The sequence below is a fragment of the Larus michahellis genome, chromosome 15 (assembly GCF_964199755.1).
Source record: "Larus michahellis chromosome 15, bLarMic1.1, whole genome shotgun sequence".
Taxonomy (NCBI): Eukaryota; Metazoa; Chordata; class Aves; order Charadriiformes; family Laridae; genus Larus; species Larus michahellis.
Window position 1 is genome coordinate 10,618,083 of NC_133910.1, and position 18,688 is coordinate 10,636,770.

The 18,688-nt window shown below is 44.9% G+C and overlaps 1 protein-coding gene across 8 annotated transcripts in view; it reads right to left on the reverse strand.

Moving 5' to 3' along the window:
• Positions 1-18,688, reverse strand: part of DAB2IP (DAB2 interacting protein) — a 202,109-nt gene that overhangs the window by 143,546 nt on the left and 39,875 nt on the right. For 3 of the 8 annotated variants that reach the window (XM_074609396.1, XM_074609394.1, XM_074609397.1), the window contains exon 1: positions 15,113-15,504. The exons of 3 other annotated variants lie outside the window; for them this stretch is intronic. In XM_074609396.1, coding sequence (XP_074465497.1) covers positions 15,113-15,254 — 142 coding nt within the window. In that variant the 5' untranslated portion in view covers positions 15,255-15,504. Of the gene's footprint in view, positions 1-14,973; positions 15,049-15,112; positions 15,507-18,688 lie in introns of those variants that run through there. 2 more of the 8 variants (XM_074609393.1, XM_074609400.1) reach the window with 2 other exon arrangements.

The following is an 18,688-nucleotide window of genomic DNA, read 5'->3' on the forward strand; positions in this document are numbered from 1 at the left end:
ATGCCAGACAAGCCAGCAGCGCTGGGGAGCCGCGGCAGGAGGCCAGGTTCCTGTGCCGCACCGCGGGATGTGCTTGAAGGAAAGGAGACTTTAGAGGACAATAAAACTTCACCAGATCGTCTGGATGTAATGCAGAAAACTAAGAGTTGATCGGAACCAGGAGCTGGTGGAAAAGCTCCGCCGGCCGCCCTGGGAGAGGCCGGGCTGGCTCCGACTTTAGTCAACGCTGCGCCAATGCAGGTGCGCTCCTCCCTGTCCTGCCCCACGGTTAGTGGTTAGTGCCTGACATCTCCGGGTGCCCGAGAGCTCACCGGGGCGGAGTTTCTGTGAAACCAGAGGGAACAGGAATTACCGGTCCCCTGCTCAAGCAATTACACTCTGTGAATTAATTTTATTGCTTAATGAATTTAGGTGTTATTCCTCTAATTTCTACATTATCTAATAACTCCTTACTACAAACCCAACAGAGGAGAGGAGGAGGCACATGATAACTGAAGTGATTTATTTATCATGGCTCACAGTAGCATTTATGACTTCAAGCAGTCCCTGGAGAACAGACAGTTGTAGTGCCTGTGTGTTGCAAATACTCAAGAGAGGCTGCAGAAAAATCTACATTTCAGACAGCTTTGGGTGGCCACATGAGTCCAGGAGGAAAGATGGATCTTTAATCTGAATCCAACAGGATATTTAGAAGCTGCTGTTAATATAGCGGCACTTTTTAAAAGTGGAATATTACCCCAGGAATAAACAACGATAGAAAATAATAAATACTGGGGTGAGCCAACTCTCCCCTTCACGAGGCATGAATAACTTTGGGAAGCAGGGATGCAAAAACGTCTGATTCCCAGTGGACAAAGGTCAGGTAAGAGGCAGCGGCAGGTTATGAATGCCCTCACCAGTTCTCCTTGCTGCTCCCAACAGCCGCACTAGGAAGACAGCTGCAAGGCCAGCCTCGTCCTTCCATTACCTGGAGAACTATTTATTGGAACATGTCGCCCAATGCCCTGCTGATGCCTCAGTGAATTCCAGTTGATCCCTTACAGCAATATTATAACCATTTTGCCATGCAAAATTAATGAAAAGTCAAACCTTTATTAGGCAATAAAATTGAGTTTTGAATAAAAACGGTCGTGAAGCAAAAGTTTAGGGCAGGTAATGCTGCCCTCTGAAAAATCAGACTCCTCTAAAAGCAAAGCTAATGAACACTCAGAGTGGGTATTCCTGAGGCTAATGAAAGTTTGCGTCACCGCCACTTTTTGTGTTAGAATAAAATGATTTCTGTTTGCATCTTAGAACCTCTGGCTTACATACACTAATATAAAGCACAGCAACCCCACCGGCTGCACCCACAACTCTTCTACATCAGAATCAGGGGTTTACTCCTCGCCGATGTAATGCTCTAAGCAGAAATAGTTTCACATTTTCGCATGCTCTCACTACCTTTTCAGACAATTAAGGATACTGTGTACAGAACTATAGCTTGTAAAAAAAATTCTCACTTATCTAACCATTTACATACAAAACATAAAATAAACTGGGATCATAACTTGCCTTTTGTCCTACACTCTGGCACAAAATACTTAGTATTAAACAATTAGGGGCTAGTTGTGTAGTAGCCACTAGCTACTGCCATCCACAGTGGTCACACCAAACAGATCCAGTGTCTTACCAGTACCTTTGTTTCCCTCACACGACTTAAGTGTTACAAAACCTCTCTATTCGGCTTAGCAGGGGAAATGCCGTCTCTGACTCAACCGTGTCCCTGCCTGAAAGCACCTGAAGGACCACTCGGAGCCACACAATCCTCTGCAGCCACGAGAAGGGTGGCTGGGACAGTCGTGTGAACTGAAGAGCCCTACTGGAACTGGCTGGAAAAGAGAAAACAATTCAACTCACAGAAAACATCAGACCGCGCTCTTTCCCATCAGCTAAAAATTATGACCATCTTCTCTCGAAGCGGAACTAAGACCTTCTGGAAGAAGAGCTTTTTCTTTGTTAAATAATGATTTGAAGTGACGCTGACCTTTGCCATAGCACACTGTGCACTTTAATGGATCTCACATCATCTCTGTGTCAGGCTCCCGGGTACCGCGTACTGTGTAGTATTTAATATTCCTCATACTGCTCCTGAGCAAGTGCCATTAATAGCTCTTGAATCTAGTACCAGAAAAAGCTATGCTGTTTTACTGTGTACTTGATACCTATCTATTCCTCTATTTTCTCTACTATTACCCAGTAAGAGAACTCTTTCCCCAGCAGCAGGTGCTTTTTGACGCACGCAAGCAGAACCGGGACTTTCTGGCCCTTTTCTCTGGCCTTTCCGTGGGCTTCGGCCGCCCGGTGCTGCCGCCTCTTCTCCCCTGAGAAGCTCAGCTGGACCTTCCCCCCCCCGGCCGGAGCGAGCCGTGCCCCGGCCCCCCGGCAGCGGCCCCAGCCCGTCCCGCTCCGCCGCAGCGGAGACGCGGCTCCTCGCTAGAGGGAGCTGAAGCCCCTCCTCTGGCCGCCGGGCACGGAGCCGCGGTCCCCGGGAGAAACCTGCTTCTGACACCGGCCAGGGGGCGGGATCGCTCCCGGGCCCGGTCTGTCTGCTCGCTTAGTCGATGTTCAGCGCGGCTGATAGTTAAGGGGACTTTCCCTGCTCTCCGGGCCAGCCGGTTCCACCTCTCCTCCGGCCACATCCCCACCGCACGGCCCTCTCCACGCACCGCCTGGCCTTCTCCCAGCCTAGCGAGAGACATCTAGGGCAAATTCTGCCCTCCTAGAAATTGATGGGGAATATATTCTTTTCCCGAGGAGACAGATTAAAACATATTTGTCGAGAAAAAAATACTGCCAGAGGGCAAAAAGGAAAGGAGAGAAGAAAATAGCACAAATGGGAAAGGAAAGCTTAGATAAATCTCAGCACGAGGTATCTGAAAATACACACGCTAACTTCTCTGTGCTACAAAACCAAAGAAACGGATCAGATCTGCGTACAAAAGAAACACATAGCTGTAGGTCCCCAGACCTCGTGCCACGGTGGTGACAGGGAAAGACTATAAGGCATCCAGAAAATTAACCCCCTTTCTAAAAATAAATAGCAAATCATGCTGATTGAGCAGCCTTCATTACAAACTCCATTTTACTGTCTGGCATCTTTTAATTAGGTATGTATATATATATTTGGTATTTTTATTCTTTATTTATCAGTCTCTGAAATAAAATATGTATGATATTTATCTTTCTTTGTATGATGTCTAGAGAACAAATTCATCTTTTGCTAACGGCAGATCATTAGGAGCCTTTTCTCCAGGGTAAAATTGAAATCAAGGACAGACTTAAAAAATACATCAGAAAAAGATGAAATTCTAGCCCGGTTGGGAACCAGATCGTGGAGACTGCTAATACCCTGGTTAAACTGGAAAGGATCATAAAGTGAAGTGGAACATCAGCTTCCTCCTATGTGATGATAAAGACAAGCAACATGGAGTCTGGAGAACAAGAAGTCAGCTCTGGGGAGATTTAAATTAGGTTCATCCATCATGCTTAACATTTCTGCAAAGATTCAACACTGTTACCGTGCTGCTTTCTTGCAGCACTTCATCAGCACGGCTGCTTCTTCACAGAGGCAAGAAGGAGAAACTTGTATACTCTGTAATCTCTGTCACCGCGGACATAAACGATGCCACCCGTACACACCGTGGGGGACAGGGCAGGGAAGACACCGCCCTCTTCCACTTGAGACTGCCCGGAGCCCCAGTGGGCTGAAGCACCAGCCGTGGCCAGCTGTCTCTGCAGACCGCCGGCCCAATGCAAGGGGGCCATCAGCACGTGGTGGTGCAGGACCAGAGTCACCTGCCAGCCGGTCTCACATAGCCTTTGGCCAACCTGGCAGGATCCCTGCAGCAGAGCGGCTGCGGAACGGACTGTCTGTCTCAGGGATTTCGGTACAGCAGAGGCAGGTCCTGCCAGGTCTCCCGTTTCATTAAACCTCCCGGGATTGCAAAAGGGAGTTGGAAACCTCACAAGAACAGCTTGTGTTGCAGCACATTGGCCCTCTTTGCTTCCAATTTCAGAGAGAACTAAAAAGTATAGAGACACATAGCGCCACAGTGGGAACCTCAGTGAGATGGGAGATACACGTCCAGATCGCAGCCATGGTTTTGCCTCCCGTCAATGAGGTTTGTTTCACAGACTCCCAGAATCGTTTGCGTTGGAAGGGACCTTAAAGACCATCTAGTTCCAGACCCCTGCCCTGGGGCACCTCGCACTAGACCAGGCTGCTCAAAGCCCCGTCCGGCCTGGCCTTGACAAGGTGCTTCCTTGGCAAGGTCGTCTTCTGTTTGGTTTGGGGCGTTTTAACAGCTGGCTTGGACAGGTCAACTACAAACGGGTTCAGAACAGCTTACTTGGTGTGTGGAGCAGCAGCACGGTATAAACAAAAACTTTGCGCAGTTTAATTACTAGGCTATTTTTCCAGTCGTGCGTGGTGGTTGCTATAACAGGTCTGTACTGGCAAAATGCAAATTAAATAAATAAATACTTAATTTATAAGCATGATTCATCAGAGATTTCATCTTCTACAGCAAGGAAACAGATGTTCTATTGATGGCACTTCATTAGAGAGATAAATGGGGTCACATACATATCTCTATTCACATCCATCTGCATAATAGACCAAACATTAAGATTTGAAATTCACATAGTACATGGCAGCTCTTACATCAGCCTGAAAGAGCCTTAATGCCCAGAGCCAATTAATCCAAGTTAGATTGCCTTCACATTGAAGGAACTTTAATATTGTTCAAGAAAGCAGAAGGCTGGGATTTAACACTGGCTATTCAGGGTATAGTTTCATTGGAAACACTTAGAGAAGAATACTGGATTTTAAGTAACGAGATTTTTGGTAGCTACAGGACAAAATACAGTACCCTTCCTGATGAAGCAACTCAAGGACAGCATTAAAAAGCAGCAGTGACAAGAAAGTCTGAAAACACTCTTCTTCCTCCAGTTACAATTACCAACGGTTAGGATTAGGGCTTATGTCAGGGAGAGCTGAGATTTTTTTCTGTTTTTCCCAGTGTTTCTGCAGGAGGGCTAAGAGCTCCCCTACCAAATAGAAACCAGCCTCCTTCGTTTTAGTATGCATTAGATAGAAGATAATGCTTATAAAAAATGTCACCTTCTCTGCCAACCTGGTTATTTTTTAAAGGTGAGTGCTTCCACAGAACACCAAATGCTCTGCATTCGCTTGTGCGCGGATGTGGAGTGTACGCACACACACGTCAGGATACAGCGCGTCTGTAACAGGCCGGCAGTTTACCTGTGTGCCCTCATACCCAGAGTGCTGCTGGAAATGCTCCTGTCCTTACTACTCATACATCTTGCTTCTAGATATTTTGACTCTCTTAAGCAATTGTTTTACATTCCACAATTGCTAATTGTGGAACATAAATCCTAATTTATTGTGACTGATACTCGTACTTCCTTTGGGGGCGGGGGGGTATTTCTGCTTCTCTTACGCATACATGCTCTGAAAATATACTTGCAGGTGTCGGCTTCACTTTTTAGTTTTCAAGCAAACATCGCCAGTGCCAATGAAAGAGAGAGGGAAAAAAACCATTTAAACACAGTCATGTTTTCTTATTCCATGTAAGTAACAGCGTGCCACAGACGGACATACAGAAACCACCATTCGAGCTACCGCCTTCCTTTACGCAGCTAACCTATAGCTGTTGTGCTCGCTTTGGGATTGTGTTGCCGTGCTTCTTCAAGTGACAGCCACTGTTTCCCTACAAAGAAAAATGTGTAGTAGATTACAAAAAGGGATCTAACAGGGCTATATTCACTGTACGTTTCCCATCCTATTTTTGAAATGGGAGGGAGCGGGAGGATGTTCTTACCTACGCTAACACTGACACTTGCATTTTCTGTCCTAAACCCCGTGCAGGCTGCATGTCGGGATTCCTTCCTCCACCTCCGAGCCGCATCGCTCCCAGGAGCACTACGGTAGCTGCTCAGCGACACACTGCAACGCTGCACAACAATTCAGCACATGTTGTGAACCACATTCGCTCTGCCGGGAGAGATTAATGACTACACCCCGCTCTCAGAAATTTTACCTTGGTATTCACCCAAAATTTGGCTGGTCTTAGAAGTAAAGCTATGTAAATGAACACCAAATGTTCTCACTTTAAATACGCCAGCCAGATCAAAATTTCTCTCATCTAAGGGTATAAAGGTAATAACTGTTAACCTTTGACTGCTAAAAATGTAAAGGGAAAATATCTTTCATTTAAAACTTGCTCGTTCGGTTACCATGGACACTGCTTAATCATGAAGGATGACTATTACTTGTTCCTATAGTAACCAAGAAGCTTAAGAAGCATCCTGTAATTTAACTCCAGATGCCAAATTTTACAACAGTCCACCTATTACCACATTTGGGTACTTCAGAACAAGCCCAGGCTTGATCTCCGACTCTACAAGAAATTCACTGATGCAGAAGTGCTGTAGGAAATCAAAAACGTGAGCACATAATGTACAAAAGAAACTTGCACTTCAAATAAATTGGTTTCTTCAAAAAGAAACATTAAGTGCTCAGCATCTGAGGATTCCTTTTTCAGTGTAAATGTTAATGGAGCAAAACTTTGGCCGTCTTTATTCTTGTCAGTGTTTCTCCGAGTCTACACAATTGCAGGGCATGTTTTTCCTCAGAGTGGATGCTTCAATGCTCAACTTAAAATGAACTTCAGAAGTAGTGCTGAGTAGCCGGTATTCGTAAAGGAGCCTCCGAGAGCAGATCGGGACTCCGAGCTCTCAAGAACAAACCTACAATAACAACACGTGTCCCTCAGGCAAGCAAGAAGCAATGGACAGGACAAACCTTCCAAATTCAGGCAATGTGTTGCCCCAGACAGCCTTTTAGAGTAGTTCTGCTAATTAAAAAAAGCATAACGCGTGCCTAGCGCTACTCATCACCGTAAAGCTTTACCTCCAGCACCACCAAAGAAATTTTAGGCAGCAGCTTTGTCTCCTGTGGGTCTGGGGGGATGAGGCTTCCAGAAATGTCCTGTGGCTCACACCGTTTCTTGACCCTCACCCGTTCTATATTGGGTGTGAATTCACAGTTCTCAAAAAGCCATCAGTTTTCACATTCACTGATTTCCAAAGGGGCCTGAGGAAACTTAGTCGAAAAGCCTGACCCCAAGGCTGCATAAACCAGCGACAGAAGTAAGGAAGTCTGGGGCCTGTGTACCTTTTAAAATACACATCTACACAAACACCCCGGCAATTAATATCTAAATTTGAAATATCTCTGCAGTGTTTAAAAGGAAAGCAAAGTACCTTCAGCCAGTGTCTGAGTCGAAAAAAGCAAACCTGATAATGCCTAAATATGGAGAGTGACCCAGCTCCTTCCCGGCTCCGGTGAGAGCAGAGTAAATTAAAGGATTATGGAGTGCCTTCAGTGCAATAACTTAAGGGATTAGTGGCACACTAGAAGACCTTCAAGGGAAATACAGGTTTAAAAGCTTTAAAAGGCAGCTCTGTGTCTAAATTGTTTGGACTGCCGCAGCTGTAAGGAGACAAACTTACTCTAATACGTAAGAGATCATGAAAAGTCTGCTCAAACCCCTCCAAGCATGTTCTTGGAAGCAATTCCTTTTTGGACTCAGACCAGGGTTTTTAACCTCCTTCTCATTTATTACCTATGGCTTTTAGATAAAAACTCACTCTGCATTACATGGGAGCAACTCTGCTACTTAGCTCCTTTGAGAGTAACCAGCCCTTCTTAGCAACACCGTTAGAGGGAAGTGGGGTTACTGCCAGAAGGAAAGGACTTAAAACAGAGATAAAGCAAAAGATGAGCAAAAAGAGACAACAGTCAACCTTTAAGTTGCCTGAAAGTTACTCGTACAGTTTCCAAATTTCTGTCACAGCTTTAAATGAGCTGTTCCTTGGAACAGCTTAAGCAGTATTGACAATTCTCACAATTTTATCAGGACAGTTGCTCTCTCTATATATAGTTACCTCTTAAAGATGCAGCTGCTGGGACCATGGGACATTCAGGTATGGGACTATGGTCAGGATTTTAGAGAAAGAACATGGGAATCAAAACTCCTGAGTTCTCTTCTAACCTTGGGGCAAAGGGAAAGTCTCTGAGGAAAACACAGAGCTGCAAGAGTTTGTGCCATTCCCCCGTCATTGACCATCCCGGGGTTTTCCTGCAAGTTATCCCTGGACACCTCACCAGTTAAACAAGAATGCATCTACCTAAGGCTTCTTTCAAGTCCACCAAGTATTTGCAGTTCTTAGAAACACGCTAAAGAAAATCAAACAACTATTATAAGGCAGCATTTTGGTTATGCATGAAGATATTCATAAGATGTTTACTGCTTTGGGTAGTGCCCCAAACATGATTCATTTTTAATCTAGTAGGAACTGACACCTTTGTCACCGAAAATATTCACTAAGTTTTGATGTTTCTGCATTTCTGACATACTTCCGAAGGAGGGGACATAGGTCAGTGTGGCATCACCATCACCAGCACTGTATGAGCAACAGAAGGAGCTCAAGGCACTACTGCCACCATGCTCCTGCCGTCCTGCTGAAGGGTTTATCTAACCTTTGCCTCCATAGACAATAAATTCACTCTAGATGTTTATTAAATGGCTACTTAGAATTCTTGTTCATATCAAAACAATTCAAGAATTCCTCCATCATGCACTACTTGCCAAGTTATTAAATTTAGTATAGATTTTTATTAGACAATTAAGCATCTAACAAATACGGCAAAGTCTCAGCTGGAGCACTAGCACTAAGAATAGCGTGGCTGCTGGTGAATATTTCTTACAAAACTTACAGCATAAAAAATTTTGCATCTCTTTTCATGGGCATCTGTCAGCCATGCTGCTAAAATTTCAATGAAAAACTGCAAGAGTTCTGTGGTGAAATAGAAAATGCCACAAAAAAGACTTGAAAAACAAAGCGAGGTCATTAAAAACTGCGAAGCAGGAAAGTCTCCTTTTCCTGACATTTAAAAGACACCACCCTTGGAAAAAAACCCTTATCGCTAATGTTTATTACTGGCCTCTTCACTTGTCTCTCCCAGTCCTTAAATGAAAAAAAAATTGCTTATGCAATATTTTTTAGAAAAATTACAGGTATTCTAGAGCACATAATTTGGATTCTTCAAGAAAGCTGACATACAGGGGACAGACGAAGCATACACATGTACTCCTTTGGCTGTCCAGAATATAATGCACTCCAATCCAATCCAATCTAATTGAACTATTGATTGGCTACTGAAGTGAATAACTTAAAATTTATAACTTCAAATCAAGTAAATTATAAATTGAGAATGGGAAGAGTGATTGCAAGTTTGGACTGACCCCCGTGCAGCCACCGATGCTGCGAGGGGAAGGTGGGCGACGAGGGCAGCCCCCGCGGGAGACCCCGGTACAGTGATCGGGTCTGGCCTCAGAGCCCAGACTGACCAGTTACATGTTATGACGCTCATCTTTCCTTACAGACTTGACTTCCTACTGACCATACCTCATTCAGCATCAACCACTGGTGTACAGAGAGATGTGCTGAAAAGGCAAAATCACTCATCTTGTCAAATTTTGTAGGATATGAGTCAGAGAACAACAGTAAAACTGGAACATTTTACTCAGATTTCTGCCTGCCAATATAAATACACGCACCACTTGTATTTGCAAGGGTAACGCTGTGCATTTCAAACTTCTACATGCTGATACAGAATCACGTTTTTTTAATAAAAAATCATATTCTTTGGTCATACAGACCATTAAAAGCTGCTAGACATTTGTCAGAGAGATGTGGTCTCTCTCAACAGATTTACTGTATAGCGATTCAGATGCAATCCAAAAGATCAGAGCAACAACCCCGTAAGAGAAGCGCGCGAGGAGGAGGAGGTTATAGTACCGTGTGCTCTTCACAGGCAGGTGCGCAAATGGGGTTCTGATGGTGGTACCGGATTCGTAACGACGAGTCCGTTTGTTAAAAATAGAGACCACAGTAAGAAAAATTAAGGCTCAGGTGCACATATTGGTTTGGCATGTCAAAGAATAAAAAAAGAAGGCACTGTAAGTGTAGGGAGGTGTCCTATTTGGACAGCACACAACAACTTACTTGCTTATTTATTCATTAGTTGATTATGGCACTTCTGAGATAGACGGGTCTGGTTAATACCGAGCTATCAATCGGGAAAGGCAGGTTCGGATATGATGCCGGAGCCCTAATATCCAGGCCCTGCCATAGCTAGAACTGTCTAAGCTGAACTTCATGGCGAGTAAGTGCAGACAAAAGACATACATTGAAACACGCACTTTCAACAATGTGAAAGGCATGCAGCTAAGTGCAATTCAAACAAAAGTTAATTGTGGGTCATTAAAAGAACAAAGTATTGTTTAAACATTTCATGTGAATTATTTACTTACAGAACCCTGAATCTTACTTAACAATACAGTGGGAATTTTCAGTCAGGGCAAGATTTCTAATGGGAATGAGAGAGAGAGATCCCTTCGCCTCTCAGAAGTCATGTCCAGGGCACTGCCCTGCGCTATGGGAGAAGTCCTGCAGAGGTGGAAAGGGAGAAGTTCCACCGGGCGTTCCTTGTCGAACATCACTTTTTGTTAACATGCTGCAAAACAGATTTTCAGCTAGGCAAGATTAGAGAGAAGTGCGCGAAATTTCAGTTAGCTTTAAATATAATAAAACCTCCTTTGTTGTTATGTCATTCTCTTAGACGCTGGGACAATTTTCAAGTCTCTGCTTCCCTTGTCCCAAGCGAGTGCCTTAACCTCTATTGGCTATTTCGGTATAAGTTGATCTCTCATTTATCACTTTAAAGGTTTTGATTTCATCAAACAGAGAGAGAAAGACTAAATTCCAGCCGTTTTGAAGAGATGTGTATCTGAATAGCCTGCGCTGAGAAAAAACCAGCCTGACCTTAGCCTCCAAGCTCTCGGTGTTTGGTGTACTAAAATACTGGGCTTTGCTGAAGATCAGTCAGTTTTCTCTTCACAGCAGCCATCAAAGGAAAAGAAGAAGAAAGCTTGTTTAATAAAAATCCTTTTTGTAGAACACCTTGAAAAGCATCTGTGATAAACAGAACTTAGAGCAAGACATTTATGCCCAAGGAGCTGAGAGAGGCAGAAGCATCGGGAACACTAAACCTTCAAGATCAGGAACTCAAAATGTTCTCAAATTCTTAGAGCTTTGATGACAACTGATTGCCTACAGTTTTACAGAAGAAAGACCTGAAGCCAAAACTGCATTTGGCTCAGCTATGAAACCGTGAATGGAGCACCTGGGAGTCGTTTCTATGAGCAAACTGAATTTGGAGGACACTTGCCACTGAACCCTCTTCCTTCGTTATACCCGCAATTAAGCGGAAGCAGCGGCACCATGAAGAAAGCCACAGACCAAAGTACTGCAGGCAGACGCAGGTGTTGCTTTTACCGAGAATTTTCCTTCTACTCTCTCTGCCTCCCAAGTACCTTCCACTACATTAGATGGATCACCTGGTAGTAATCATAATGACTGCCCTGATTCCTCACATAGTTACACACATCCCTGAGCTGAACAGATGGTCCGAGGAAGAGATGGGGGTTCTGCAATTAGCTTTTTTAACTAACTAATGTATACCTGCAACATGTCCCGAATCCCTGTGGAAAGCAGAGCCTGGAGATTTCAGACATTATCATCATTCTAACAAAGATTAACGGCAGGGTGAAACCTGTCTTGTTTATCCACTATCAACTAGTAATAATTTAAACAGGCTGGAGGCATGATCACATGAGCCTCCCGGTAGCATGCCTTCCTGCTCTGCTCCAGTCTGCCCTCCCCAGCAGTTTTACTGTTCTTCAACTACTCTAGCCCGGGCCCTCTCAAAGGGACAGACCGTCAAACAGACTGAAACACGAGATGAGTGCGTTAAAAGCACCAGGGCTAACCAGAGAACTCTAGAACACAGGATACCATCATACAAACCATCAAATAAGCTGGCCGTCATTGCAAATAGTTGAACGTCCTATACGTTTTTCTGCACGCTACGTCAGACTGTCTCCATCTGGAGTCCCAACAGAAAGCAATCCCCTACTTCCCTTAGATACTTGCACAGAAAATGCAAATTCTGTTCACTTCGCCTATGTAAAATGTGCTCAGCAGAGCCTTCCTGAGGGAGTGGTTATCTCTTTCTTTGTGCCTCGGGAAGCAAGACCAATTTCCCAAACTAGGTCTCGGCTCTACCAGCCACGGCCTCTGAGCGTGACGCAGCTGAGCACGCCACAGCCCCGGCCTGGCTTTGGCTGTCCGTCCCACTCCCAGGGCCAGCAGGCTGCATTCCTGCAGCAATGCGCATCAGAAGGGCGCGTGCGGAGAGGTGGCGTTGCCCGCTCAGGGGTGAGAGTGGGAAGTGGCAGTATATAAATATATGCTTTGAAACACAACCTCCTCTTTATTCAAAGAGACTGCCTGATATAAACTAGAGTGGGCTGAAAGAGGTTCTTTGACTCACAGCACACAGGGGTGTTACAGCTCTTGGAAGAGGAGCCATGCTGGCAGCAGATGGCAGCACCTGCATCTCCTGGGTGTTTCATCAGGGATTTATCATCCAGGACCGATGCAGGACAAACAGTGAATGATTCCAGATGGGGAGAGGGGGTTGTGTGCCAGCAGAGATCTCCTCCTCACGGGTAAATGTATAACAACTGCCTCATCCTCAGCAAGTTCCTTGTCCAAAAGCATCCTGATAATCTGCTGAAGTGACACACCTTGGAAAAGCTCAACTTCCGGGCATCACTGCTTCTCCAGCCTGGGACACGGGATAACCTGGGCTCCGTGGGGACCTTGGCAAAGGGTCCGGAGACTGTGGAGAGCAAAAAGTTGCCAAGAGGATATCCGTGAAACACACGTGTGGCAAAACAGACCATTGCCAATTCCTGTGAAGTAACTCCAATACTCATGCGTTTATGGTAACCTCCCACTCAGGATATCTGATCTTTGAGTATCTTAGCTAGAGACAGCAAATGGCACTGCAGATCAGCATGTGAGAAGGGAACCCTCAGCTCTTTCCTTCGTCCGGACTTGTAGGTTTTGGAAATTAATATTACATCAAACCCAAAACATCTAGACCCTCATTCTGATTTCTGCATTCTCCATAGCTGTTGCACCCCTGCAGTCTCCTGCTCATTAACCTTCCAGTGGGATCAAAACTGGCAAGGAAAGGATTTCTTTTGCTGCGTTCCAGCAGTTCCCTTCACGCAGCCCAGCCTGGCGGGCAGGGCAGGGCGCTGGGGCAGCACCAGCCCCTCCAGCCTGGACCATGTCCCACCGCTGACCTGCTGCACGGCCCTGCTGCATGACACCGCCACTACACAACCCGCTGTCTGCATAGCTCTTACAAACGTGTCAAAAATGAAAAGAAAATTCTCCTCCAGATTTGCAAATCCCTTCAAGATCTACAGATACAAAGAGCTCAAGTGGTGCTGAGCTTTATGATCCTCCCAGCAGGCAGGAATCCGAGAGAAAAGGTGTGACAAACACAAAATACTCAGGGAGGGATCAACAGCAAGAAGATTTCAGTTGGTTCAAATCCAATTTCTTACAAACATTAGGGTCGATTTCCATTTCCAGCAAATCTGCCTGTATATTCCTTGTGTTCATGACAAGTTATGCCGTTAAGTTCATACTGGGTTACCTAAATGAAACACATTTCATTTGTCACAGTAACTGAAATGACAGTAAAATATTTTGGTTTTGAACAGTACACGACTAAAGGGAGAAAAGGGAACTGTTACATGCTTGTGAGTTTACAAACACACTTCCCTGACAGGCAAAACAAAACAAAACAAAAAAAAAAAACAAGAAAAACATCATGGAAAGAAAAACACTGTTTGCTTAAAGGAAAAGACGAAGCTCAGGGACTGATTTAGCTTCCTATTGTTTTCTCAGTGATGATTCAAAATCCTGAAAAAAGTACTGTATGCCAGGAAAAGAAGCAAGAGGACACTGGACTAAGCTAGAGTCTACTTTACAATCTGCTTTGTAAATCAGAATTAACTCCAGTGAGACAACTACAAGCCTGGATTTGCACCAACACCTGATGCCGTGTTGCAGTTGTGCTTTTTATTACAGTTTTTTATTCACAAAATAACAAAAAGAATTACTTTTAATTAATGGCTTGATTAAGCTCAAGACATTATAAATATGACTGGATTGTCACACTGGAGGCCAAACACAACCCTCTCCCCTCATTTCTGAAGAGATAGCTCAACAGCAAAATGACTCAAAGCCTCCTGCTTCTTTGACTGCTTTAATGATAGGTATAAGCATCTATAAACATTTATTTCACACTAGAAGAGAAAGCCAGAATAGCTTATTTTAAAAATGCAACTGGGTCAGTAGCTGCCTCAAGTAGAATAGATGGGCTGCATGAGTGAGTATGCCCTAAAGAAACATTACTCTGTGGATGTAACTCCTGCTGATGAGGACAAATAGGCCCTTTTAGAGCACGATTTTTAAAAGCGCAAAGTGATTTGGGAATACAAGTCCCACAGGTTTCTGCGGTGCCTCGGGAGCACAATCTTTAGGCTCTTTTGAAAATCCTACCCCTAAAACTGTACTCAGCTTTGTAATTTCAAAGCCCCTGGTGATACTCAGCTCATGAAGAACAAGAACTTCTAGCGATCCATCTTTGCACATAGATACCATCTCTTAATCAAGGATTTTCAAATCTCTACAATCACCAATTAGGCCTCCAAACATCTCAGTTAGCTAAAAAAAGGAGTTAATTATACAAATTGAAAAAAACTGAGCCGTGGAGCACTGTAAAGGCTGGGTTAGTTAGAGTTACGCGAGGTGTTAAAGCCCCTGTACGGAAGAGCCCCCCAGCCTGGCTCCCCAGCCAGGCTCTGGACACCCAGCACCTCTCCCTCCCCGCTCTGCAGCCCTGCGCCAGCTACTGACCTGCGGTACCGCTGGACACGCGCCGCAGAGGCCGCAGGTACACTTACACAGACTCCCACTGCTCATAACAAAGCTACCTGTAAGCAACAGCGCGGGTGCCTTTGCACTGGCAATTAAAGAGAACGGGTGTTGCAATTACCCCTACTAAGCGGCCTGTTCCGGCTGCGGGATCTGCTTCGCTGTCTCTGAAGTCGTGACCTCCGGAGCAGTCGATAGTAGTAAGACGGTCTCCCGGAGCTTTTCCTGCTGTTCATTGACATTTTTGTATCTATTTTACACATACACACATGCAGGCACAGGTTCACTCTCCCCTCTGGCAAAGTAGCAACAGTTCCAGCAGTTTAATTAACTGGAGGTTGGTTCTTTGGAGTGGAAAAGGGAGAGGGGGGAAGAGGAACTCTTCACTTTACACATTTAAAAAGAAAAACAATGAGAAGAAAACATAAAAAAGAGAGAGAGAGGAAAAAAAAGCAGGCGGCACCGCAGTACATGTCTCAGCTGTGGGAGGACTTGCAGCGAGCAAGATAAACTGTACTAACAATTCCTGCCCCCAAAAAGATAAGCCTGCTGGAGTTGGAATAGGAAGCCAGAGTTGGCCTGGGCTCTGAGCAGTGAAGAATAGGCTGGAAGAAATCCTGGACTGGATCCTCGCTGCCGGACAGCAACATCTGATCCAACGGGACTGGAAAAAATCAACAGCTCGCTGCCTGAAAGCGGCTGGTAGCCTTAGGGGCCAGCTAGTCTCTACCTGCCCCGGCCATCAGATCATCGCGGAGATGAAGTTTCGGGGCTGCAGGAGGAGGGATCTGCGAAAGACCGGGGTGGGGAAGGGTATAATGATTTCCTGGCCATGGGACACATGTTAATAATCATCATGGAGCAAAAGCCCCGGAAAATAAAGTGAAACTTGAGAGGGGAAAACTTTAATTAGAAGTTGAATGAACAGAGCTCCAGACTCCCCTGGAGGCCCATTTCCTTTCAACATTCAAACTGAGTTATAGCACATCCCACAAATTAGAGAAAGAGCCTATTTACCATTTGGGTTCTGATGGCAGCGAAGATTCCGCCTCCGGCTCATATTGCTCAATAAAATTACGTTTCAATGGGCAGAATTAACACTTTAAGCCATGGAGAAAAAGAAAAGAGAAGAAAAAAAAATAGACTAACCAGATAAAAAATTTCCATCCACATTTACAGTTTAAAGCGGGCAGAAATGAATTGTTCAGAATCCTTCATCTAAGCTCCTTCCCTTCCCGGCACAGAAACCGCTCTGAAGGAAGAGCCATAGACAACATTTCAGAAAACCAGAATAGTGGGCAAGAACTTAACGCGCTGCTGCTTCTTCTCACAAGTTGGCAGATAATCAAAAAATCTCATTGGAGCAAGATGAACTGCAAAAGGACATTTGCACAATACCTCTCCGCATTGTGTCCTAGTTTTGTCATTTTTATCAGACATTCGCATTATCAGTGCAAATTTATCTTTGTGAAGCTGCAGGACTGGACGGGCTTGGCTGGGGACGAGCTGGGTTCCCCCGTTATCAGGAGGTTCTTCAGAAGTTTGAAAACTTCCCCGGATTATACTGTGTTGTACCTTCCATTACGAGAGGCAGAAGCTATCAGACTTACCCGCCACGACAGAAGTCCCTTCCACCAGCAACCTTCCACCTCAATCTTAGGATTTCATAAACTGGTGCAATCATGGAAAATGTCAGAATTCTACAAAATCTGTATTTTCTTATTTACATGAGTAGTAAAACCATGAGGTTTATCAGCTGAGAAAGGCCCTTCCAGGAGGAAAAAACAAGTCTTGATCTTGAAGGAAGTCCATGCCTGGTTTTGAGGCGGGACGGAAGGAATTCGGGGCAGCTCTCAGCAGCAGGAATGGGCCAATCAAGGGGGCAATGACAAGTTCAGGTCAAGGAGGCAGATCCCAGCTGGACCCAGAGACTGGGGGGGGGGGGCGGGGAGGGAATGCTGCACTGGGACATTCCTCTGCGCTCCCACCCCACGCACCATCCCTCACCAAACCCCACAGCGGATCCCGGCAAAAAGGAAAAGGCTTCAGTTACTACATATCTGCCCTCTTCTTCTTCTCCAGAATAATGTCTGGGGTTTTTTTCATATTTGGGTAGATTAGAAACCAACCAAACAAAAAAATACAGGAACAACCCAAACCATTTTCCAGATGACTAGAGACTCGTCCTGTGCAGGTGATTCAATTCACAAACAGAGCTGAGAACGTCTAGAAGACGGTGATGGGAAAGTCTGAAAATACTGAGGTTTAGTTAAAGATTTGCTATAGACAAGGAGCCAAACATTCAGGTGCCTCTCTGCATTTTTGTGTCCTAATAACTGAGTACATAGCTCTTAAGAGAATCTTTTTACTATTATGCTTTTATCATTAGAAGTGCCTTTAAAACAGGCTACCCATTTTTTTTTCCCTTTTGTCATTCCCCACAGCAAAAAAAGCCACTGATGGAAATGAAAGTTTAAACAAAACCATTTAAAAGCTCACCCAAATTCAGATAATCCAAAAGGGGAAGGTTCACGTGGGTTGGTTTTGCTTAATTGGAGGCAGGTGACTCATCCTCAAAGCAGCTGGGATGGGGGAGAGCCGGGGCTGGTGATCCCCAACCTCTGTGGGCAGGTGGGAACCATCAGGAGGTGCGGGAGGACGGGCTGGAGTCACTGCGCATTCACCCACGTCTGCTTAAGCATCTGTTCCATGTTTAGGGAATTTTATTTTTAATCAACCTAGTACCTTCCGAAACGTTCATACAGGTGACCAGAAAGCAGGAGAAGTTGATGAGGGACTATAAACTATCATGGCAAGAGAAAGCAGCCTTACTATAAAAGCATAAATGGCCGGGAGTTTTGTTCAGGTTCCGCCAGCTTGCCTCTGTCTCTCTCACTTCAACAACGTTTTTGAAGGCTTTGAGTTCAGATGCTACATAGCAGCAGGCAACAAAATGAATGACCCATCTGGGAGGGAATGTGACTGGTCTGGACCTTTCCAATTAATCCAGCACTGCTCTTTTTTTTTTTTTTTTTCTTTCTTTTCTTTTTTTTTTTTTCTTTTTGAAAGCCACATCCTGATACAAACACTCTTTTGTGTATAGCAGAATCTATCACTTGCAAACGTTAGATATATTAAGTGCTCTGGAGGAAAGCTGACAACATTAAAATCTCTCTCTCTCCAATATCACATCTCAGTCTGGCTGTTCCCTCCGAAGAGCAGAAGGACGAGTTCAGTCACAGGCTCTGCTGAACCTCGCCATGAGAGCAGCAAATGGAGCCAAACAGAGCCGAGGTTTTTGGGGTGTTAACTCGTCCTCCCCAACACCGAACACAAACCTAACCCATGAAATTAAATACCTACCAGGCTGTAACATCTTGGTAAAATATCCAGTTCGATACACGTTACAGGAAAATTAGAGTGCCCACAGCGTCCCCTGTCACCCACTCCTGTTCCCCTGCCATTCGGCCTTCTTAAAACTGGATTTATCTCACCCCTTTATCCAAACTAACGGCATGTGGATAAATTTTAAATTAGCACCAAAATAAGTTCTGGGATGGAGAGCTACACAAACGCTGGCTTGTTTGCTTTGCCATCAAAAGGCGCAGGCTGCTGCCCAAGGCCTCGCTCAGCCCCGCAGCAGCCGTGCCTCCCCGGCGGCTCACGCTTCCCTTTTTAATCCTTTGTTTATTGCTTT